General features: G+C 43.4%; 1 protein-coding gene across 3 annotated transcripts in view; it reads right to left on the reverse strand.

Annotated features, from left to right (window-relative positions):
• Window positions 1–224: 224 nt before the first annotated feature.
• Window positions 225–22,277, reverse strand: part of LOC119169249 (inverted formin-2-like) — a 78,350-nt gene continuing 56,297 nt past the window's right edge. For 2 of the 3 annotated variants that reach the window (XM_075880209.1, XM_075880195.1), the window contains exons 7-15: window positions 19,166–19,471; window positions 17,375–17,538; window positions 14,636–14,800; window positions 12,486–12,743; window positions 11,037–11,215; window positions 10,039–10,159; window positions 9,053–9,217; window positions 8,306–8,387; window positions 225–429 (exon numbers count right to left, since the gene is read on the reverse strand). In XM_075880209.1, the coding sequence (XP_075736324.1) occupies window positions 320–429; window positions 8,306–8,387; window positions 9,053–9,217; window positions 10,039–10,159; window positions 11,037–11,215; window positions 12,486–12,743; window positions 14,636–14,800; window positions 17,375–17,538; window positions 19,166–19,471 (1,550 nt within the window). In that variant the 3' untranslated portion in view covers window positions 225–319. Of the gene's footprint in view, window positions 430–3,993; window positions 4,047–8,305; window positions 8,388–9,052; window positions 9,218–10,038; window positions 10,160–11,036; window positions 11,216–12,485; window positions 12,744–14,635; window positions 14,801–17,374; window positions 17,539–19,165; window positions 19,472–22,277 lie in introns of all 3 variants that reach the window. The other variant, XM_075880201.1, reaches the window with a different exon arrangement.

Genomic DNA, 22,277 nt, shown 5'->3' on the forward strand with positions numbered 1-22,277 from the left:
CAAAAAAATTTTTTAGCACTATATGAGATATGTTTAGCAGTAACACAACTATTACTGATTCGCTCCTCGAGTAAAAATACAGTCACTAACTTTCAAACCGAGACATGCAGCTTAGCTCAGAAACAAGAAGAAAAGAAGGCAGGACAGAAGATTGTACACTAATAAGCCCCGACATCCGCGATCGTTAACTTTCTTAGAGATGTAGACGTTGAGTGAGATGTGGCTTAAAATTAAAAAATAAATCTTTATTTGTTAAAAACCACGAAGCAAAAAACAATAGAATTTTGAGTCTCCTGCGCCCGCTGTCATCCGCACTGTGTCAAGCGGGCGTCTTGCGTAGCTTGAAGCTTCCCCGACGTATTTCGGCGAGAAGGCGGTCGACAATGCACTCCTCCTCTACAAAGGAGGCAGCCGGCTTCTTTGCGTATCCTATGGAAACGAAAGAGGGTAAAATAATACTATACTGTGAAAACACAGCACATTCTTCTTTCGTAGCAGTTTACCAGAAGTTTGAGGTAAGTCGCGGCGGTAATGCATAATTCCGCTAAGCAAGAGAATATACTCCTCAAGCTGTATTCACACGACAGATGAGATCGCAATTTTATCGCGTACTGCGTCACCATTCGTCACCCGTTCCCACGTCCCCGGTTCGGTCCACGCAAAGCGGTTCGTGAAACGACGTAAGCCCAAATCACAGTCGGGATCCTCGGAAAGCAATGCCGAAATCTTCGCTTGTAGCATAAATTCCCCTCTGTCGTGTGAATTCTGGCTTCGAAGGGATCAGAATCACGCCACATGTCACGTGATTGATCCGTCCGCGATCACGTCCGTCGTGTGAATACAGCTTCACTGAAGGGACCCTAAAATGACACACTAGAACAATATCAGGCTGAAGATAATTTTGAAAAGGTTATTTTTCTTTATATCGGAATCATAGGCTCAATGTCACAAGAGCAAACGAAAATAAAAGCTTTTTTGGAATGTCCCATTGAAAGTCCTGCACACTAATGACACCGTAACCCCGCAAATTCCATTTCTGGTATCATGATTTGATAACAAGGGCTCTGTACGGTATCGAAAAAACTTTTCATGTTAAACGCACAGCTTTCTTAGGAAGCAATGCAGTTCGCTGTCGAGAACCGGGAAAATTAGCACAAGTGCTATAAGACGCTGTCCGAACCAATGACATCATGATCAATTGATGAGAAAACATGAGGACAGCGTCGCCACTTTTCGCACCATTTTTCGGGCTTATAAGCGTTTTAAAGCCGCAAAAGTGTTGCGTTTGATATTGTGGTTAGCTATATATTTTAGTAACACAAATAAAATGACTTTTTTATCTTTACTTCCTTAAGCAATGCCGGTGAAATACGGCGTCCTCTAATTAATATATGGGTATTAACAGCAAAAGTAATCCACACTTCACTCGCAATAATACTCGCAATTCGTATCAATTTGCTGTTCTGTTAATTTCAGTTCTCTTAGCACGTAGCATGCAAAATGCATGCATCCCAGTGTCCCTGCGGGTGCTATCTTTACCCAATTTGTTCAGCAGGAACACTGCATGCCATTTCTACCTCCAGCATGCACATATACGATTTTCAAAGCAAGCAACTTCTTTTAATGCCGTGATTCCTTACACCCAGTTTGCACGCTAGCTCCACCATGCTCATCAACATGTGTGCTTACCCACGTCCCCTCATACAAAAACATGCACGTTACTCTCGAGCAAGTCACGACAAATGTACGCTCGCAGATACGTCACAATCAGCATGCAAGGACACTGCACAGTTCATAACGCTGTCACATATGCACACCGTCTAAGTCGGTATCCTCAACGCAGCACATGAAGACAAGTTCTGCCAGTCGAACCCTTCATCTACATACCACAATTTATTACCGTAGTTAACTGCAGAAACTGCGGTTAACTTTTCCAAACTTATGCACCACTTAAAACTACGAATCTTACAGGAAACAGTCGACGCTGGCAATCCTTCAAACACTGCAGCCAGTGATTGGAGACTTACGTTCTTGCTTCAGGAAGTCTCGTCGCAGCCTCTTTTTTTGCTAGTCCCATCAAATGAAACAATGTCTCTACCAGTATCGGAGTCTAATACCTAGTGAACTGCTTCAACTTACGAAATTCAAAGTCTGGCAAATTGTTGTTTCTCATTGGTGACGAACTTTTTGAGGTAGCAACGTGTACAGCATTGCCATCGCTCTTGAAACGAATGGTAAACATTCAGCGATGTGACCTCACGATCGTCTCCCGAAGAAGCATCAAGCAACAAAGCGAGAGATTTCCGCACTTTGTGCCCTCCCCTCCTCTTGCTTTTTGGTGTGGTTCACAAGACTCGTGTTGGAAAATAAAGCAGAGTGCAGAGTAGGTTAAGCAAGAAAAGCAGAGAAGTTTGTCTGCAGAATACGCTGGTTTCGAGCGAGCGAGTGAAGGTTGAGTGTGTAGAGGTATATTCCTTATTTGCATCATCGAGTGTTATTCATATGTTCTGTCCCTCGGGATAACAATATTTGTCTAGCGCTTCACTTGCCTAAAACTCCTCAAAACTCACATTTCGCTGCACTAGCTTTATTTCATGTCACTTTGTCTGCATTTATGAATAAAAGCTCAGGGGGAAATGGTTACAAGGAACCCTGAGCATTTGGCCTAATGTGATTCGAAGGCAGAAGCTATATTCGTTCTCTTCTCGGTCGATTGTATTGAGTTGAGTTGATTCATAACACCGTCACTTGGCTACCAACACCTCGCTCTTCCTACAGTATTGTGACGTCTCAATGTGCTATGGGCGTTGCCAAGTGACTACTCTCCCCTGTGAGGTACTCTCACGGTACCTTCAGACCACCTCGTTATCTTCGTGGCTCTTCCATTGTTCCCTACGTACTGTGGTATTTCTGGGAAAATGTAGGGCTCTCAATAGGGTAATAAAAAGTCACAGCAATGGTTTTAAGACCGCATTCATTTCTGTGCAGTTTTTTGCCGATTTCTGTTGCTGTCAATCTCGGGTGCCACTATCCGCTAGCGACTACAAATACTCATATTATACGACTTGTCTAATGTAATTTTATCGTAGATTATCAAACATTTCTTCAAGAGCAACTGCCATGGTTAGGCAGTTTCAACGACAAGCCTTCGATTCTGACAGAAAAACGGTCTTCTTTAAATATGCTGCTCTTTTAACTGATTAGAAAATAACTAGCTGTAGGTTCTATCAATTTTCCGTGATAAATAAGAATCGTGGTATATTTCTTCGTTTCCCAGGTACACGAGAAAAATTGCCGATTGAGCAACTGTGTACAACTAATATTCCAGCAACCTAACCGGGAGCCTAATCATGACAACAGTTCAGATTACCGCAGATCCTACATAGACTTATTATATCAATGAAGCATTGGTCCGAAACGGCAGCTACAAAGCCTGTAGAGCAGAGAATTTTTAAAGATACGAATTCCCATCTATGGTTATCTCGCTGGAAAAGAACGATAGACGGTGATCTCAAATTCTCGGTCCCGTAATTTGCAAATAAGAATATTTGACAGTTCAAGTTGTATTTCTCTGCTGACAGAACTGCACAACTTCTGCATCCCACGCTCTTTCTCCCATACTGATCAGATAATCGACGCTACTCTAGCAAAAGATCTCGTTCGTTGTTTCATGCCAGCCAGACGGCTTCTCTAGGGAAAAACGCTGAAGTGCTTCTAACGCCCAATGATTCAAGATGTCACAATTAACAGTCACTACTGATCTATCGCACTGATTCAACATCAGTTTATGCTTTTCCTTTTTTCGTCGTTGCGTGGTGTGCTTGTGCAACTTGCTCATTTATGGTGCTAGGACAAATTGATTGGTATTTCTGCAGAAAATGAAAGTCATGCGCAGGAAGATTCCACACGTCGCAACAATCAAGAGTATTGCTTGCGTGCAGGCATGCAGGAAGTACCACCCATTAGCCAAAAATGTTACTGTTAGCGTCGTACGTTTCTTTGAAGCAGCTGCATCAGAAGCTGGAAAGACTGTGATGGCTTTGCTTCTGCCGGGAGACAACACAGGTTCAAAAATGTGAACATGAACGTGATTTTTTTTCCAACAAAAAAACAGCTGCATATGAAAGTAATAAATTGTGGCTTATTTGGAAGATCTACACGGAAGCACAAGCGAGAGGTTAGTCATTCATTCAGCCACGCACAACAACACCTACAACAATTGTTCTCTTTCCTATAGCACGTGTCTAAAACATACAGTTCTAGATGTTTCCATGTAATGAATGTCTACAACACTTACTTGCAACACACTGAAGTCCTACTACCACCGCGTTCTTTTGAGAATCCATTATAAATGGTATTTTACAAGCAATGAGACTAACATGATCATTTATATGAAGCATAACAAGGCGTTTCCGGACTAGGTTGGCGAAAGTGCCCACCCAGCTCACGTCCATAAAAGCTGCGCCCGGCAAACAGGTGACCTTCCCCGCAAGAACTGACGCCAGCGCCCAAAGCAGCAACCATCTCCTGCGGCTGCAGCCAATAGGGTAGGGGATTCCCCGCCGCACAAGAACATTTCCCCGACACGAACAAGACAAGAAAAGCGCATAAGAATACCCGGCACACTACCTAACAAGCCGATGTCTGCAACACGTGGCTATCGACACTCTTGGGAACACAAATATGCGGCATCGTTCTGAAGCAACCTAGCCAAAGGCAACGCTTTCGTGTTCTGATGTCATAAGAATATGCCTAGAGATCGTCTGCAAGTTTTATTATTTTCTCTCTGATTGGTTCTGCAATGGAGTGCTGAAGAGTATATAAATGGCAATCATGATCCAAAAGCATCAATAAAAATCTTATCGTATGCATGTTTTATCAATGAATATAACTTATTGAACAATACATATCTTATTGACATTGATATTTGTTATTCTCCATAATCGCAATAACAGCCCCAAAAAAATGCATTTATGCTGAATACAAGGAGGCGATCTAAGGTCTCATCTGAGCTCAAGAACGGTCACAGTCAGCCATTCGCTATTATAATCCAAACCACTAAAGACCCTTCAATCGAGATTTCTTTTCCTGCGTTATCCTATTACTTACTATAGCAGAGTAAAAGTAATAAACCGACTGTACATTTCCACAACTTTAAATGAACTATGATATAGAAAGTTGCAATTGAATGAGTCGTCTCCTCGAACATCCACTGAAAAGGTTCGTTGCTGCAGTTCTACAACTAAATCTCTGTAGCTACGCTTCTAAACAGTGTAATACTACCATTATCATTACTACTATTGTGCAATTCATTTACGCGGTTTCTTTGATTGTTATGTCTTTTTCTACTAAGAAGTTTTCTGAACAGAGCTAGCTTATTTCATTGTGACGGGGCCACAATTCTCAAGAAAGCTTAACAAGTTGTGAAGAGGAAAATCCCCAGTGATAGCGCTGTAGCTATCGTTACAAGAACCTAAATTACATGCCTCTTACAACACGATGGTAAGCTTCAGTAGTGCAGCAACAGAAGGGGCAAGACAAAAATGTATGCGTTTAAGTCATTACTATTCTCAAGATTTCCCATATCTAATGCTGCAATAAGCACAAGTGTAAGAACTTCAGTTGAGTCGTCTATGTATAATCCCCCTTTGTTTTTTATAAGAAAACCTCATTGCGGTGTTAATTATAGGTACATTTATATTACTGATTCGCCATCAGCGTGACGCTCTGTATAATCTCCAAATGCGATGAGATGCTATCGTGTGCCGAGCGCAGTACGCCGTGTGCCCGGGGGAAGGTGCGCGAGGATGTACGGAGTCCTCACAGAAAGTGCTTGAGAAATATCGATAAAGGGGTGTGTGAGTGCACCGTAAGGGTTCAGCGCTAGCGTAAGGGGCGAATGGGAGATAAGACACGAGTGCGCCGTAGCGGAGCAGAAAGGGACAGGCAAGATAGCGCACGTGGTAGAGATGGGCAGGCCAAAGAAACGTGCGTCTAATTAGCTACTTGGCCAAGTTGCTCTCGGTAGTTCTGCTGCGGCAGTCACACCAGCAAACCAAAAAGACGGCTCGTGCGCATCATCCCGCGTGTATTCTGCAGAAGCTGCAGAGGCTAGATGAAGCGATCAGGATACCCGGTCCCTTCTTAGGTGCGCTAGCCAGTAGCCAAATATTGGATGTCGCACTGTGCCATTTAAGTGAGAGGGAAAGCAACGAGTCTGCTAACTCTCGTCTGCGCTGTTCATGACGCCAGCTTTTTGGCACCTAGTGTCGTCGGTCATCGAGTGAGATCCGTTCACGCCTGTCTGTATGTACATGTTAATTTAATTAGTTGGGAAATATAGACGGTCGAAAGGCTACAATCTAAATTTGTGTGGATTGTAAGATGCATTCTCATATCTAACAATGCTTCACATATCGCGTGAGGCTTTTCTTTTTTTTACATTATGCTCGTTAACCACTTATGTGAAAGGACTGTTGCAAAATCACCCCGCTTATCGGACGTATCGCGACATAATTAATTTCTCTGAGCCTAGCCGTATTCACTTATATGCACGACATTTGATACAAAATGTTTTCTTTACCATCGCACTAGGAAGAATTATGCAGTAATTTGGACGCGTTCTATTTCTAGCACACTATAAAGGAAAGGGAGCACACAGCATTGCAGTAGCCGACACTTAAAGCTATTCACGAAAAGTGCTTGCTTTATTAACTACATATCACTTTCGTAGAGCTAGCAAATCCATCAATTAGTCCTTGTGTAAACCTGCCAATCAGCATGTTTTTTCTGTGCCATTTAGTGATGTTGAATCTCTTTCTACACGCTCTTCTGAGATAACGTACGTGTACCGAGTGGAGGGTGGAAAAAAACGAAACAAAAAAAAGACTATTCAAAGATACTGTGCAGAACTCACGCAATATCTTCAGGTTGTTTTACTAGTTCTACGTTAGCTACACTTTAATTAAGTTCTTCTTTGGGGAGCCTTAAATATTCGTAATTTAAGTTACGTAGATTCGAACTTTATGCTGAGAGCCTTCTATTTCAATGACAGCTTTGAATGTTTGTTTTCTAGTTGAAGCAGACACGTGAACTTGCAGGCAGCAAGTGTCTACGTCTCATTTACACCCCGACAAACCGAGTCTATGGAAAATCCGACAGTTTTGAAATTTGTCACCAGAAATTAAATTCTAGCTCCAGACCTTAGTAGGGTGGGTGCTCCTGTTGAAACTCCCATGTGATTATTTATGTGAAAGTGTCATGAAAGTCCGAAAGCAGGCCAGAGTGTGGCACATTCTTATGTTTTGCTTGTGGTTTTATATATTAAGACAGCAAGGAGGTGTAAGAAATATGTCTTGCCCCTACGTATTAGAAAATAGAGCGCGATTTCAAGTTAGGCAGTTGACTTGCTGCTTACAATGAATAAAAAAAATCGCAGCATATACACGGCCTGAATGATGATGAGTGGGGCGAAGAGTCGGTTCGTTCGTTGGTTCTTGTTTCCGTTTTCCCGTGCGTCTGTCCGTGCGACCGTCCGTGAGTCCTTCCGTCCGTTCGTGCATGTGTCCTTCCGTCCCTCCGTTCGTGCATGTGTCCTTCCGTCCCTCCGCTCGTGCATGTGTCCTTCCGTGCGTCCATTGATCCGTCCGTGCAACCGTCCACGCGTTTACATAGTGTATGTTGCACTTTATGTTCTCGTACGTTGGCTCACATGTGTACACTGGACCATAAAACTTCGAAATGACAGTTTTGATTTTCATAATTCGTTAGCAATCGTGCCGTGCGAGAAGCATCGCCATGTCTTGTGCCAGAGAAAACTCCCTATCTTGAGCTACAACTCAACTGTGCCTCGTTATCCACTAGCTTCAGTTTATAGATCAGTGGTTTTAAGTGTCGAAACCCCGATTTGATAATGATAGACACCGTAGCCGAGAGCTTCGCAAATTTCGACCATCTTTTGTTCTTTAACGTGCACTGGTCTTCGTTAACGTTCTTTAACGCGCACAGTAACGTTCTTAACGTTCTTTAACGTGCGCAGTATACGGTGCTCCGGCATTTCATCTCCATCGAAATGTGACCACCGCGGCCGGGCCTAGCTTTACCTAGAATATAAACATATTGCAAACATCGAGCTTATATGTTAGGTGTCGCAAAACATCAATAAAACAGAGGTTTGTTTTTGCAATGAAAATATTCAAATTATTCATTGAACTCCACCCATTAAACGCGACAATGTTCTCTCCAGCAGTTTCTCACTTAAACTGCTTTCGCAAAATTTGAGTAATATGTTTTGTGCACTGCGTACCTGGCTTGCTCTGGTCCGTGCCCATCCGTGTGATCTTGAGCTTCTCGGCTCGCTCCTCCAGCTGCCTTCGCTCTTCATTCTCCTGCGGCACGGAAGAGAAGTCACAAAATTCATAAAATCAAAGGCATGCGCGGTAGCCGTACCTCCGGATTCAATATTAAAAGATAAACATAGATTCGTTTTTCAATCTGAAAACCTGTACTTAATGTTGCACTAATATTTCATCACAATTTTCACATCAATCACATGCTTATAGATGTTGCATCAGTACTCGTACATGTAGTCTTGTTTTATGGCAGCTCGAAAAAAAAAAGCACTGAGAGCTTACAATTCACCCGCTCAAGATATTAATATGTCTAGACACACCATACACACAAAAAACTATCCACACACCCACATAACGTCTGCCATCTTTTTCTATGGTGTTCTAAAAGGTTGCAGAAAGCTAACAGATAAAACTAATCGTGAAAAAAAACAGGGTCCTTGCGAAAATCTACTAAAGGTAACTGCAATACTTAAGATAACTGCAGCTAATGCTTCACTATTTGCAGATAAGGGCAATATTTTGGTTCAATGAAACATCATAGAGAAAAGAATTAAACATGATAGAGAAAAAGTGAGACGGATGTTACGTGACCTTTGATGCTTCATTGTTGGAGGACGGTTTACATGTGTCATATGCCAACTACCTAACCCCATACGGGTGAGATGCACTGGCCCGGAGACGTATCAGGCACTGCGGCTTGCCTTTTGTGCCAGCTTGACTTTTTCGCAGAAGTTGTTGAAGATGTGCAGACACTCTTCGACTGAGAAGCGGCTCTCTTCCTCGCAAAAGTGCTCAGCTAGCCTCCGTGAGAGCTGTCCAATTTGCTCGAAGCTCGAAGACAGTTCACTCAGCTGTGCCTTGGCCGCCTGCATGAAGGGTCATCTTGCAGTCATGAGTTAATAGTCGGTAGAACGTCAATAACCAGGCATTGCACCACTATACTTACTTAACTTCAAAAATGGGGCAAACAGAGAGCCAATGCACTGTTTAATAGCATCTGCCAGAACGTAAGAACAATACCTGGGGTTTAACGTCACAAAATGTCTGCTAAAACAATTCCGCTTTCGATGTAACGAGAATTCGCGATGACTCAAGTGTTCAGTACCCGTTAGAACAAGCGCAGATTCATGGACGGCAACGCGACACAGGATTTTAGATTGCTAATGTGGGTGAATAGAAGTTAAATACATGCCTAGTGTATTCATTAACGTTTGCGTGAGATTCACAAGACATTAGAACTGTTCAATGTGCAGTCATTTTACGATTACTTCCTACTCGTGTTTATTTATTTATTTATTTATTTATTTATTTATTTATTTATTTATTTATTTATTTATTTATTTATTTATTTATTTATTTATTTATTTATTTATTTATTTATTTATTATACCTCAAAGGCCCCCAAAGGAAGGTGTTTTACATCAGGGGTGGGCATATCTACAAGAACAGCTCTTCTATGATGCGTTTGAAGATGGCTTGGTCGGAATGAAGCACTGCCTTAGTGGGAAGGTCATTACAGTTCCTTGATATATGGTTGAAGAATGAGGTGGCATGGGAGACAGTGTGGGCTTGAGGGGGGTATACGGTCTTTTCGTGGTTGGTCCAGCTTCAGTAGCGGTGTGCGGGAGCAATCGAAAGCGAGCACAGTTTCTGTTCAAAACCACATTCGAAGTGTATGGCTTCTTACCGTGATAAAGGCACCGAAGTGTTGTTTGAAGGTAGCGTCGCCTTGGGGGAGATGCCTCTCGAGCTTTTCAATGCCAGTAGACAGCTGTTTCAGTTCTGCTCGCATGCCATCTAGGGACAGCCTGCAAGGGACAAACGACAAAATCGCTCAACTTGGTACATTTCTCGCGATATTATTTACTATATGTTGTAATGTAGTTTACGTAATGTTTCGCTCGCAGTAATCTTTAGGAATATATGTTAAGAGCAGAAAGAAAGAACAATTAGATTAGCCGTGCCTTCATAATTATTGTTCTGTTCTTTTGTATTTCCTGAATTTTCGGCAATGTGTATTCTGTTTCGCACATGCTTTATTTCTACAAATATCGAACTGTGAACACTAGTGCTTATTCTAATAGAACTCGTTCTTGATTTAGTGTGTTAAACCTATCTTAAAGTACTATCTACAAGAGTTTTACTAAAGAGAAGAGATCTCTAACTGCACTTGTGCAATTATTGTGTTCCATACTTGTTCAATGCACACGTTATTCTGAGGTTACTTTTTTCTATTTATTCAGTGTTTCCACTCATGAATAAACAGTACGAGTTCACGCTTGTCCTTGTACTCGTCCACGTGAACATGTCTTTTTCTCAAGCAACCTTTTCATTGCAACCAGTGCTTATTCTTTCTGATGTGCAAATATGACCGATCAAGGTAATGAAATTTTTAGGCACTGCACCCACTGCCACTCTAAGTACACTCAAAACGTTTCGTGACTAAAGATGGATAGTAAAAGGAACAAGTTACGTTGATTTTTCGTCAAAAAAACGTAGTCAGTGCTCTTGTTAGACGCCGAAATCGGAATATTTTCTTAAACTCGCGTTGATCTCACGGTATGCTGAGATACGTATAAGTAAACGAGTCATCATTCATTGAACTACACTTCATGCTCATTCGAGCAACCAAAATTAATATTGCTTTCTATTAGCGCATACACCGTCAGATAAGCACTCATGTACCTGGAACACTGGGCGAGATGTCGAAGATCTTTGGTGAAAGACAGCGTCTGTGCCTGTTCCTTTTCAGCGATTTCGACTAGAAAATGAAGAAGTGTCATGCGTGGCTTGTTCGAGCGGGTCTCGAGTAGCTTCGGAAGCGTGTTCAGCCGGAAACCAAATGCGTTGCCCGCGTAACTGCCCTGAAATAGAGAAGTCGATCCATCTGAACTGTGGCAGTAGAGGAATGACCATCGAGAAGCACTAATAAAACATCAGCCAACAGATTGGGTATTGTCTCATAGGATACAGTAAATTAGTTGTTTCTAAATTACCAGCCAAAGTATAGATTTCAGTTCCAGGCGGAGGTTTGATTTAACCGTGATTAGTTTGCAGATCATTGACGAAGACCCTTCCACAACAACCGCATCCAATGAACAGAGTTTAATAATACAGCTTTTGCGTAGTTGATCAGAGTGTCCCCTTCATCCATCGATTACACTGCGGCATATCGCTAACACATGTTTTATGAAACTGCACGGTTTTGGTGTTATAAAGATACCATCACAAAACTTAACGTGGTACTGTAATTAATTAAGTTGCACCTCATTGCCGAACTTTAAAGGACACAACTTGAAGGGGGAAGTGGTAAATAAGACAAGCTGCTGCTTTCAGCGAACAGGCACAGTAATAATAGTGATTGATAAGTATCAGACAACTAGAAAAAGTAAGATGACTGCATTTATTGCACTATATTTTCGCCTGCTAATGAAATTAGGAAATACAGTAAGGCACGTGCGAATGTGGAGACATATTTCAGCCAGTGACTGCGAACCCGACATCACAACGCTGCCTCGATTATCAGTGTCATCAGATGTGAAATAGCGTATCACATTTCCTTTAACTTTGACGAGTCCGCAAAGCCTTTGAGATAAGGCGACATCCAACACTTGACGTGCTGGGCAAGGGGAAGCAAAAAGCATATAAAGTCGCTATCTAACTTGGCCTGCAGATCTAACTTGGTCAGCGGATGAAGACACTGCCACCGAGGCTGCCGGTGGGCTCATCGACTAAACATAACATAGCTGGGGATGAAAATGCGAGCGCGCTAGCCTCGCACAGCGCCTGTGTACGCCTGACATGACTCAGGCGTACACAGCACGCAATGTATTCCAATAAGGCCATTAGTCTGCACGAGTGCGAAGTCTGCATGCATTATTATATTAAAGGCGGGCTCTTTGCAGTGGCTTGACGCCATTTGTTTGGCAACAGCCACGCAGCTTACGACATAAAAAAGGCTTTGTTAATAGGGGTAGGTGTAGTGATCATAAATATTCACTGTTGCTCCAAGTAAGGAAAATAACGAGGCAAGCGACTCAAAGGCGATCAAATACTATAAAACGGACAACAAAAAAAGCTACGCTACTATGAGACATAGCAACCTAACATTTAAGAACGTTATGGTTTGTTCACCGAGTTGATGAAGTTTCCGGTGATGAGAATGAGCTTGAGGAACTCCTTGAGGCTGCGATTGGTCAGTATCTCCTGGCAGACGCCAATGTAGTTGTCCAGCTGTGGCTTCAGTGCATCGACGCTCGGCCTAAACTCCTCCATCTGGAGCATGCCGTCCACGTAAAGGGCATACAGCCGCAAGTCGCCCAGCATCAGGAAGAACTGCTCCGCCTGGCCCAGCTTGCTCCGATCGCCCGTGTATGACCGCAGCATGCTCAACTGAACAAAAAAAACGACGAACACGAACTTCCACAACAATTTTTATACTGAATCCGAGCGAACACGAGTCGTCTTAGAGTGCATAGGTGGGCTAGGGGGTATTGCTTTATTCATAAAGAACTTGGGGCGTAGGGAATACGACAGACCAAGAGGGTTTCACGAAACAAAGGTGTGCAGGTGTGCAACGTCCTTGGTCATGTTTTCTGCGCTTTAGGTCCTTTACGAAGGGAACAAGGTAATGAGTAAGGAAGGCAAACTGGTAAGCGTTAAACTTTTCAGAAATGTGTTTTGAACACATGAAAGGGGATTCCGGTGTTTCAGCCATCATTGCACGTTTTATATTGAACGTAAAAGTTAGCAAAATGAGTTATTAAACTCGTTTAAGTTAAGAAATGCGAAGCATTTGTTAGCGAATTTCGGTGACTTTGAGCGTATCTATCTATCTATCTATCTATCCATCTATCTATCTATCTATCTATCTATATATCTATCTATCTATCTATCTATCTATCTATCTATCTATCTATCTAGCCGCTAACGTTTGGGTGCTCTCGTGGCCACCCGTTAACTTGGCGTGAACCAAAATTAGCATGGAAGCGTAAGAATATTTGAAGAATATGATGCGCTGGTCAAGACAACAATAATGTCACAATACGTCGTCAAAGACTTTCCTCCAGACAGTGACACATACACACCGGCGGGCATGTGCCGCTGGTATGCGGGTATGTGTCACAGGCGATGGACACTTAGTTTCTACCCAGGAACGACGAGAACACACATGGGCAATTTAAACGCGTGAGCGTTAAGGAATAACCGACATCGGTAGCGTCCACCCAACGAATGCAAAGAATAAAGGTCAGAGTCCCAGCTGGAATCAAACCCAAGCATTCTGCATGGCAATGAAGCACTTTACCACAGAGACACGCCCGGTCTCAGAAAAACTTCTCAATAGACGCTAATCTTCGTGACACGTCCATAGTGGTTGCAGTGCTGCCTACGCAACTTTATAAACATTGCATATGTACTCCTTTGATACAGCCGTCACGTCGTGTTAGCGTCAATTGTGATTAGTTGCCATGTGCTGAAGTTGATTTATGTAGAAGTGTTCAGGGCCAGCATCCTCGCTAGGTATCAGCGCTTCATATCAGCTTCTGCTGTTGCTAATACGCATGTTCTAGTTGGCATCGTTGCGCAAGTGCAAATTACTGGTTATATAAACATCTGCAACTCTTGAACATATGCCTGTGTGTGCAACATTTGTACATATATTTAGAGTCATTTCATGACGTGTCGCTCAATATAAAATTGCAACACGGATACATTTCCTCTGCATGCTTCGCATAACGTCGATTCTCAAAAACTTGCGATCTGCCAAGTTTTTTTTCTTCTCAGGCATCTTTAAAGGTCATGAGTCATAGAATGTATTGAATATTAGAAATATGTTTGTTTCATTGAGTCAGTGGCCATCAAACTGAACAATAATCAGCACATAAGACAGAAAATTTTCTTTTATGCATGCAGTGTAAGTGAAAAAACTATCGTCATTTCAGAAAGGTTCATAAAAAGCGTTGTTGCCAAAAACAGCCAGAATACAAGACATCAAATACTGGCACTAATAAGCGGACGCCTTAGCTTCTTTTAATAGTCATCGCGATCGCATTTTGCCCACTGCCCGGACCTAGCGAGTTCGTACGAACTTGCAAAGCTCTCATGATTAACGAGAACCAATTTCAATATTGAAATAAGTAAATTTATGACTAATGCGTACATTCAGGGACTATACAGCTTGAACAGAATTAGCGAAGAAATCGGGTCGGCTAGCGAGAGCCAAAAAATATTCTACGATATTGACGTGTGCAGCAAAGCGGACGCGTAGTTTGAAGATAACGTACCTCATCTGGCTCTGGTAGTATCTTCTGCAACATTCGCAAGCGTTCAGCGCCAACTTCCTTAGACTTGCAAGATCGAATCATGTCGACAATTTGTTCAGGCCCCGACTTGAACTGCTTGAGGAAGATGCAGACATTGAGGCTCCTCTTTCCATCCAGGAGGCTAAGCTGCGTGCACGAATCGAAACGCTATCCATTGTTTGAAAACCAAGAATATTGCGGGTAATATACGGTTAACATCACAACTGAACCCGTAATATTTGTAATAAGATGCACTTCATTCGTCCCCCAGTGTCCTGTCAATTTCGTGATCCTGTGTTTGGGGCTCATCATTGAGCACATGTTTCTTTTTTTTTTTGCTTCAAAAGCTTATTTTGATATAAAAAAAACTTTCAGAAGCATTTCAATGGTTGCTTACTAATGCTACCATTAAGACACATTCTCATAAGAGCAGTGTTCCACTCTACACACAACTTTTATTTCAAGCCTAGCAGGAGTGCGCCTTCACCTGACAAAATTTCATGGTCTCTTAGTTTTATTGCGATAACAACTATGTGTATACCGCTTTTTGCCGACGCAGTCAACGTCGTAGTCGCAGTTATGTTCATATGAAGTCCAAAGCGATAACGTCACCTCACACATCGCTACGTTCTATCCGCGACAAGAAGGACCAACGCGGGCGAAGTAAGATGGAACGAACTGGCCATGTTCGTCGCAAGGATGGCGCATGCGATAACATCATCTCGCATACGAGGTTTGCCTTTGATAGCTTCTTTGGCAGAGAAGATAAGCCATACCCGTTTTTCCTCGGGCAAAGAAGCATGGACGTCGGTGGAGGAGACGGGAGGGCTGCGTCGCTCGAGCGGCAACTATGACCAGTGATCGACAGGTCGTGGTCACGATCGCTGGCGCGCGCGCTATCTCAGCAGACGTCACCGAACGGCACATATTCCCTTCGAAGTGATGTGCCCTAACCCCTTCGCACTGAGGCAACAGACTGAACGAAAACCGCTCCTGTCCCTGGAGTGGCCGCAATTCCTTACACCAGGCTTTTACAGTGGAGCGGTAAGCTCTAAGCTCAAACGTTCGTAATTTCGCACAGCAGTAAAGTATAGACTGAGCGAAGAAGAAAACACATAAAACATAGAAACAGGCGCACACATGAAGCGCGGAATGTTGGCGCATGTTGTTGGCCTAGTTGGTTCATAAATTCAGCATACAAGTCTGAACTGCGCGAGGAAGACAACATGAAAGAACAGACGCACGCACACACGGGAATCACAGTGTTGTTGGTATAGTTGGTTAATAGATTTATTATAGAAGTTTAAACTGCACGAAGAAAACACATAACATAGTAACACGCACTCAGGCGATGCGCTTCGTGTGTGTGCGTGTCGCAATGTTCTTACGTGTTGTCTTCGCTCACTTTAAACTTGTCTTCTTTACCTGTGAGCCAACTAGCCCAGCAACATCTGATCGGAAGCGTCGTCCGCCCCCTAGTGAAGGAGGCTAAGGACGATCGCGAAGAGACTGAAGCATTACATAGGCGTGAATAGTAACCTAATATCAAAGGGGCGGGAAAGTGAGGGTGAAGAGAAGGGAGGGTATAGCAGAGTGCACTGGTGGCTAGTGGAGGAAGTAGGTGATTCGGCAATTGGATACATGCATGTGGTGAAGTCTAAAGGGTGTTCATTCAGTGCTAAACCATGCCCACGTTCACTTAGCTGGGCACCATTGAGGCCTGCCCCAACCTCCACTTTACGTCGGTCTTTACGACTTTAAGTCAGTTAAGGCCACGCATAAATTGGAACGTTACGCGAGATCGAATACCCAAGCGTTTGCTGCTGGCCTTGCCTTGTATAACATAACCTGTCGCTATCACATTCACTGCTTCACCCTTACTGTAAAAGGGATATCTAGCAGCGAAGCTGGTGAGCAAATTGTTCTTTGCGAGTCGATCGCAGGAGACTATCGTCACCTTAGTGTGTGTCCCACCGTGCCGTCTGCAAGAAAACTGTCATCATAAACAGCTATGTAAAACATAAATTGGCTAAATACAAATACTCGCCCCTGATCCACCAAAAATGATGGAGGAAACAGTTATTCCAGCAACAAATGGCTGCGAAGCGAGGCCGCTGTGCCGACGACCCCGAGTGACAGCAACGAGAGAACACTAGGGAACGGGAAAGGCTACCGTGGCTGCGAGAATACCCGGCACCGAAGGAATGCCTACACCAACGAATACGTGCGCGTAGATTTACCAAAGGTGCGAACGCTTAGTTTGAGCGCGTGTTCGCGCCTCTGTAGTTCGAGCATCCACGTCGCGTCCAAGACTGTCTGTGGCTCAACTCGAACCTCTCTGTGATGCGGAAACACCCTACTCTGCAGAAATTTCTTCGCTCTAGAAACCAACGTATAAACAGCCTAGCAGCACTCAGCTGAAGCCTAGCAGCAAGTTTGAAGAAACCTGGGACTTGCATGACCTAGCTAAGGCAAAGAAACTACCTCGAAGCGACCAGATTCGTCTTCACAATTGTCAGCAGTTTTGCTGTTACAAGCATTGCAAGGCACGGTGCAAGCTTCGTCAATTCTTTCGTTCAGGTGAGATTTGACCACCAAAGATCAAATGCCTTCTTTCTACATACCACGCATGTAAAAACAGCATTAAGCACAGAAGGTGAGGAGAACACACACGTTTAGAATTGAGAATATAAATGACGGGAATGCAAAGCTATGGCTTACGAGTGCTGGCTCCCGTTTTTTCTTCTTGTCTGGTGGCACCTTCGGTTGCGCTGTGGTGGCCGTCTTTTGGCAGAAGAGCTCTTCGAGCTGTTTGAAGTTGAGCTTTCGTTCAACGTGCTCTTCCTGGGCTTCCTTGGTGACGTCGCTCCAGATACTCTTGCCACCTGAATAAAACAAAAGGTTCGCCCCATGTGCATAACGCACAACGAGGCGCACTGTATAAGATCAGGCCAATGTGACCACATCGTGAAGAAAGGACTATGATCGGCAGAAGTTGCAGAAGTTTCAGCACAACCTATACAATCTTTGTTACACTTGAGTGCACAAGGCTTGACACCGACGAGGGTAACAATGCGGAATCGTTTGTCAGGATGAAACGGCTTGCAGCGTACGCAGCTGCAAACAAGCGCACTAGAAGAAATGAACACAAGTATACTAAGTATACACAGGGCTTGTGTGTGCTGGTCGTTTCTTATTTCGTACTTGTGTCCTGTCGCACTATAACACAAGACATTTAATAAAGGCCTCAATAAACTCTTGATCACAGAAAGATCTTAGCCTTCAGAAAGTACTTATGATGACCAGCGAAAACAGGGTGCATTAGAAGAAAATATAAAGGCGGAAAAGCACGTTGTGTTGGATTTCCTGCAGAAACATCTCGAAACCTTAAAGGGACACTAAAGTTAAATAACAATTTATGTCATAGTGAAAGCAGTATAAAACGACAATATTATCAACAGTGCCCTACTTACCGAGAAATTAAGGTAAATGCACCCGAACACATACGCTACGCGTAGGACATTCGCACAATGCTCCTGAAAACGCAGGAGGTACCGCGTTTACTACACTAAACTTACTACACTTAAGAACTTTCCGCGCATCAAGACACATAATAAATTGCTGCTTGTTCGTTTATGTGTTATTCATAGAAAAAAGAACCGCCCGACGATAATGCGGGAAATCACGCGAGTTGTTCAAAAGTTCAATTTTCGCCTGGTTAAATTGGGCAGGTCGTGCCATCTAGCGGGGACCAGTTGAACCGAGCACGTTTATTATCTCGGAGGCCATAGCAGGAAATGGTTCAAAGGCCCTTGTTGCTGCTGTGGCTCCCACTACTTTCGTTCTGCTGCTAATAGTGTGAGGTAAAGCGCAGTACAGACGGGCAACGCTGTGCACGGCAACAGTGACGTGATTGTTCCGCTTGAGGCGGGTAATTTGAAGTGCGTTAGCCCGATGTGGACCTTTGAAACGTGATGCTATTTCAAAATAAGCTATTCCTTGGCACTAAAGTAACACTACGAGGTTTCTGGACCACTATTTCAACAATCAACGGCAACCGAATAGTTGCCTTTCGTGTCCCTTTATTGCTGGCTGATCCTTTTCTTCATACCGGAACAGCACAGAGACGAATCACGGCGACTGAACGACACGGCACTCGAGTTGTTCAGTCTTCTTCGTGATACGTCTTTGCGCTGTTCCAGTATGAACACAAGCCAACCAGCCCAACTCTCCCTGTTGCTGATCCCTTTGCAGTACATAATTCGAATGAGGTTGTCACAGTGTTGGCAGAGCGCAACCTTCCAGGCCATTTGCAGCACCTGCGTACTCTCTCCTTTTCTCGTACTGTGTTCTGTTTTTGTGCTGGCCACCATGAGCATCTTTCATGTTCCTACTCACCCGATTTGTTACCCTACTCCCGAAAGGAGACAACAGTGCAGGAACAGGGGGAAGAGGGGTTGACAAAAAGGTGTCGTTGAGGTCGCCAGGGAGATTGCCTGGATTAATGCTCACCGCATACAAGGGTATCTGGCACCTTAGTCCAGTTGAGAGTCTTCATCTTCTGCTGTGGTTTAGGCAACGTGTGGAAAGGACCGGGAGAAGCCGATCCACGTGGCGCTGCTTGGAGTTGCGTCGCCTTGGACGGCGTAATTTCGGTTTCCAGGCCATCACCATGAGGGCTCTGCGTACCTGGCAGTGAAGGTGGAGGGGGTGGTGGTGGTGGAGGTGGTGGGGGTGGTGGCGGCGGTGGTGGAGGTGGTGGAGGTGGTGGAGGAGGCGGAGGTGGTGGGCCAGATGGTCCGCTGGCAGCGGCTGGTGCTGCAGGGAATATGGAAATACAATATAAATTAAGTTATTCTATTATGGCTGGCGCATTACGTGAATACTGCAAATTTCCAACCGTAATCTATTGTGTTCGTTGGTAAATAGTCTAAGAAATGTAAACATTTTTGTGACCACTCTATATACTGCAGGAATCGCGTTCTCCCGCCGCGCGAGCAGTTGAGACACAATAACGTATTTCTTCTTTTTTTTTTATTTTTTGGTGTCAGCAGTATAGAAAAGCATTCTTGGGGGAAGGGCATATCCCTTCGCTGTTTCAGAGAGAGTTCCCATCATTCAGCTGGCTATGGTATATATTATTATTATTATTATTATTATTATTATTATTATTATTATTATTATTATTATTATTATTATTATTATTATTATTATTATTATTACTTATCCATAGTTTGATGAAGGACAGCTGCAGGTAAAAGCTGCTCTCCAAAAGAGGCAGCTTGACAAAGGCCCACAGCTACTTTGTAACATTAACATATCAAGTATAACAACAAGAGAACTGTGTTTAGTGTGTGTATTGACGGGAAGTCACGGCTGTCCTATAAGTGCGATGCACTTTAGAGGCCGGGCTGTCGTATGATGTATTATATTGTCGCCGTCGTTTGGTGTAATGCTCCATGTATGACATACTGAGGGCACGCTTGCGCAAAAAAAAAAATCTTGTTTTTCAAGCGCCTTGATGATGACGATCTCTTATCATAAGCAGCAGAATATAACTAGTCTGCTCGGTATAGCAAAGGCGATACCACGTATAGATATGAAAAAAAAAAAGGAAGCAAGCCCGAAATATAATGAAAGACAAAGGAAAAAAACAGGTAGAAAAATAGTAAGAGCAAAAAAGATTGATAAATAAATAAAAGAAGCCAACAAATGAAAATAAAAAGAGGAAAAGAAAGAAAAAACTGGAAGTAGAAGGAAAAGAAAGCGGAAAAGAAACAAAGATGGCTGCCCAGCTTTGCCTTTCTTTCTGTTTTGGAATCAGTTGTGCCAAACTGGCGTAGTTTTAAATGCGAATAGATCTATCTATCTATCTATCTATCTATCTATCTATCTATCTATCTATCTATCTATCTATCTATCTATCTATCTATCTATCTATCCGTTTACGTATCGTTGCTCTCATGATCACCCCCTTAACTTGGGGTACACCAGTTAGTATGGGAGGGTAAGTTGGTTTGTCAAACACAACTCACTGCTCATGAGATAGATAATATTACAATCTCATCGCGTATGTTGTCAAACACTTTCCAAAAAGCAGTGGCGGATACCCGCCCCCGGGTATGTGCCACTGGTATGCGGTATGTGCCACAGGTAATGGACATTTTATATCTACCAAGGAACGTCGACAACACACATGGGCAACTTAAACACTTGAGCGTTAAGAAAAAGCTGCCATAGTCAGCGTTGACCGGATGAATGCCAACAGTAAATATCAGTGTCCCAGTAGGAATCATACCCCAGCATTACGCGTAGCAATGAAGTATTCTACCACAGAGCCACGCCAGGCCTCAGATATATATTTTTTTTCAGGTGGACCATAATGTTCGTGTAACGTCGATTGCAGTTGCAGCACTGGCTGTCCGATTTTATAAACATTCCATATGTACTCCTATGCTACAGCCGTCATGTCGGGTTAACGTAAATTGTAGTTAGGCGCCATCCACTGAAGTTGACTCGTGTAGCAGTATTGAAGGCTACCTTTCTCGCAAGCACCAGCGCGAACATCGGCGCTTCATATAAGCTTACCACTTCTGGTGTTGCCAATATCCGTGTTGCTGTTGGCATCGTTACGCAAACTGTAAACAAGTGCTGATGTAACACGTACGCGGCTGTTTAACGCATGTTTGTGCGACAATTTGTACATATATTTAGCGCCACTTCATAACGTCTGCCTCAATAAAAAGATAGAACACATTCGCCTTCCATCCGCATGCTTCGCATAACATCGAATCCTAAGGTGCGATCTGCCGAACTTTAAATGCGAAGCATTTCTTAGCGAACTTCGGTGACATTGAGCGTATCCATCTATCTATCTAGCCGCCTAAAACTGTTAGCTCTCCTGGCCGTTTCGATAATGGTATCAATACCAAACTTGGTATGGCATAACATGACTGTATGAACATATTTGACTAGTCGTATCATGAAAATCATTATATGTATATCATGAATGTCATGATTTACATTTGATGGCCCAGCAGCTCTTGCGGTGGTTTCGTTCACATGGCATGTTGCAAGACAGGTATGGCATGGCATGATTGCATGCTGAACCCAAGCGACCGACCCTAACATGAAAATCGTGGCATGCGTGCCATGTAACAACATGACTACATGCCACGCTCATGATGCGCTTGCGGCCGTTTTGCTAGCGTCACATATGCCAAATTTGGTATTACGGTACGCGAATGGATGACTAAGATATGTGACTGGTGAAAACATGATAATCATGAGACGTGTGTCATGTAACAACATGACTACATGCCACGCTCATGATGCGCTGGCAGCCGTTTTGCTAGCTTCACTTATACCAAATTTGGTATTACGGGACGTGATAGGATGACGAAGGTATATGACACTGGTACAAACATGATAAACATTAGATGTGTGTCATGTAACAACATGACTACATGCCACGCTCATGATGCACTGGCGGCTGTTTTTCTAGCTTCACTTATACTGAATTCGGTATTACGGGACGTGAATGGATGATGAAGGTATGATACTGGTGCAAACATGATAAACATTAGATGCGTGTAATGTAACAACATTACTACATGCTACGCTC

Source organism: Rhipicephalus microplus, chromosome 2, assembly GCF_043290135.1.
Source record: "Rhipicephalus microplus isolate Deutch F79 chromosome 2, USDA_Rmic, whole genome shotgun sequence".
NCBI classification, from domain to species: Eukaryota; Metazoa; Arthropoda; class Arachnida; order Ixodida; family Ixodidae; genus Rhipicephalus; species Rhipicephalus microplus.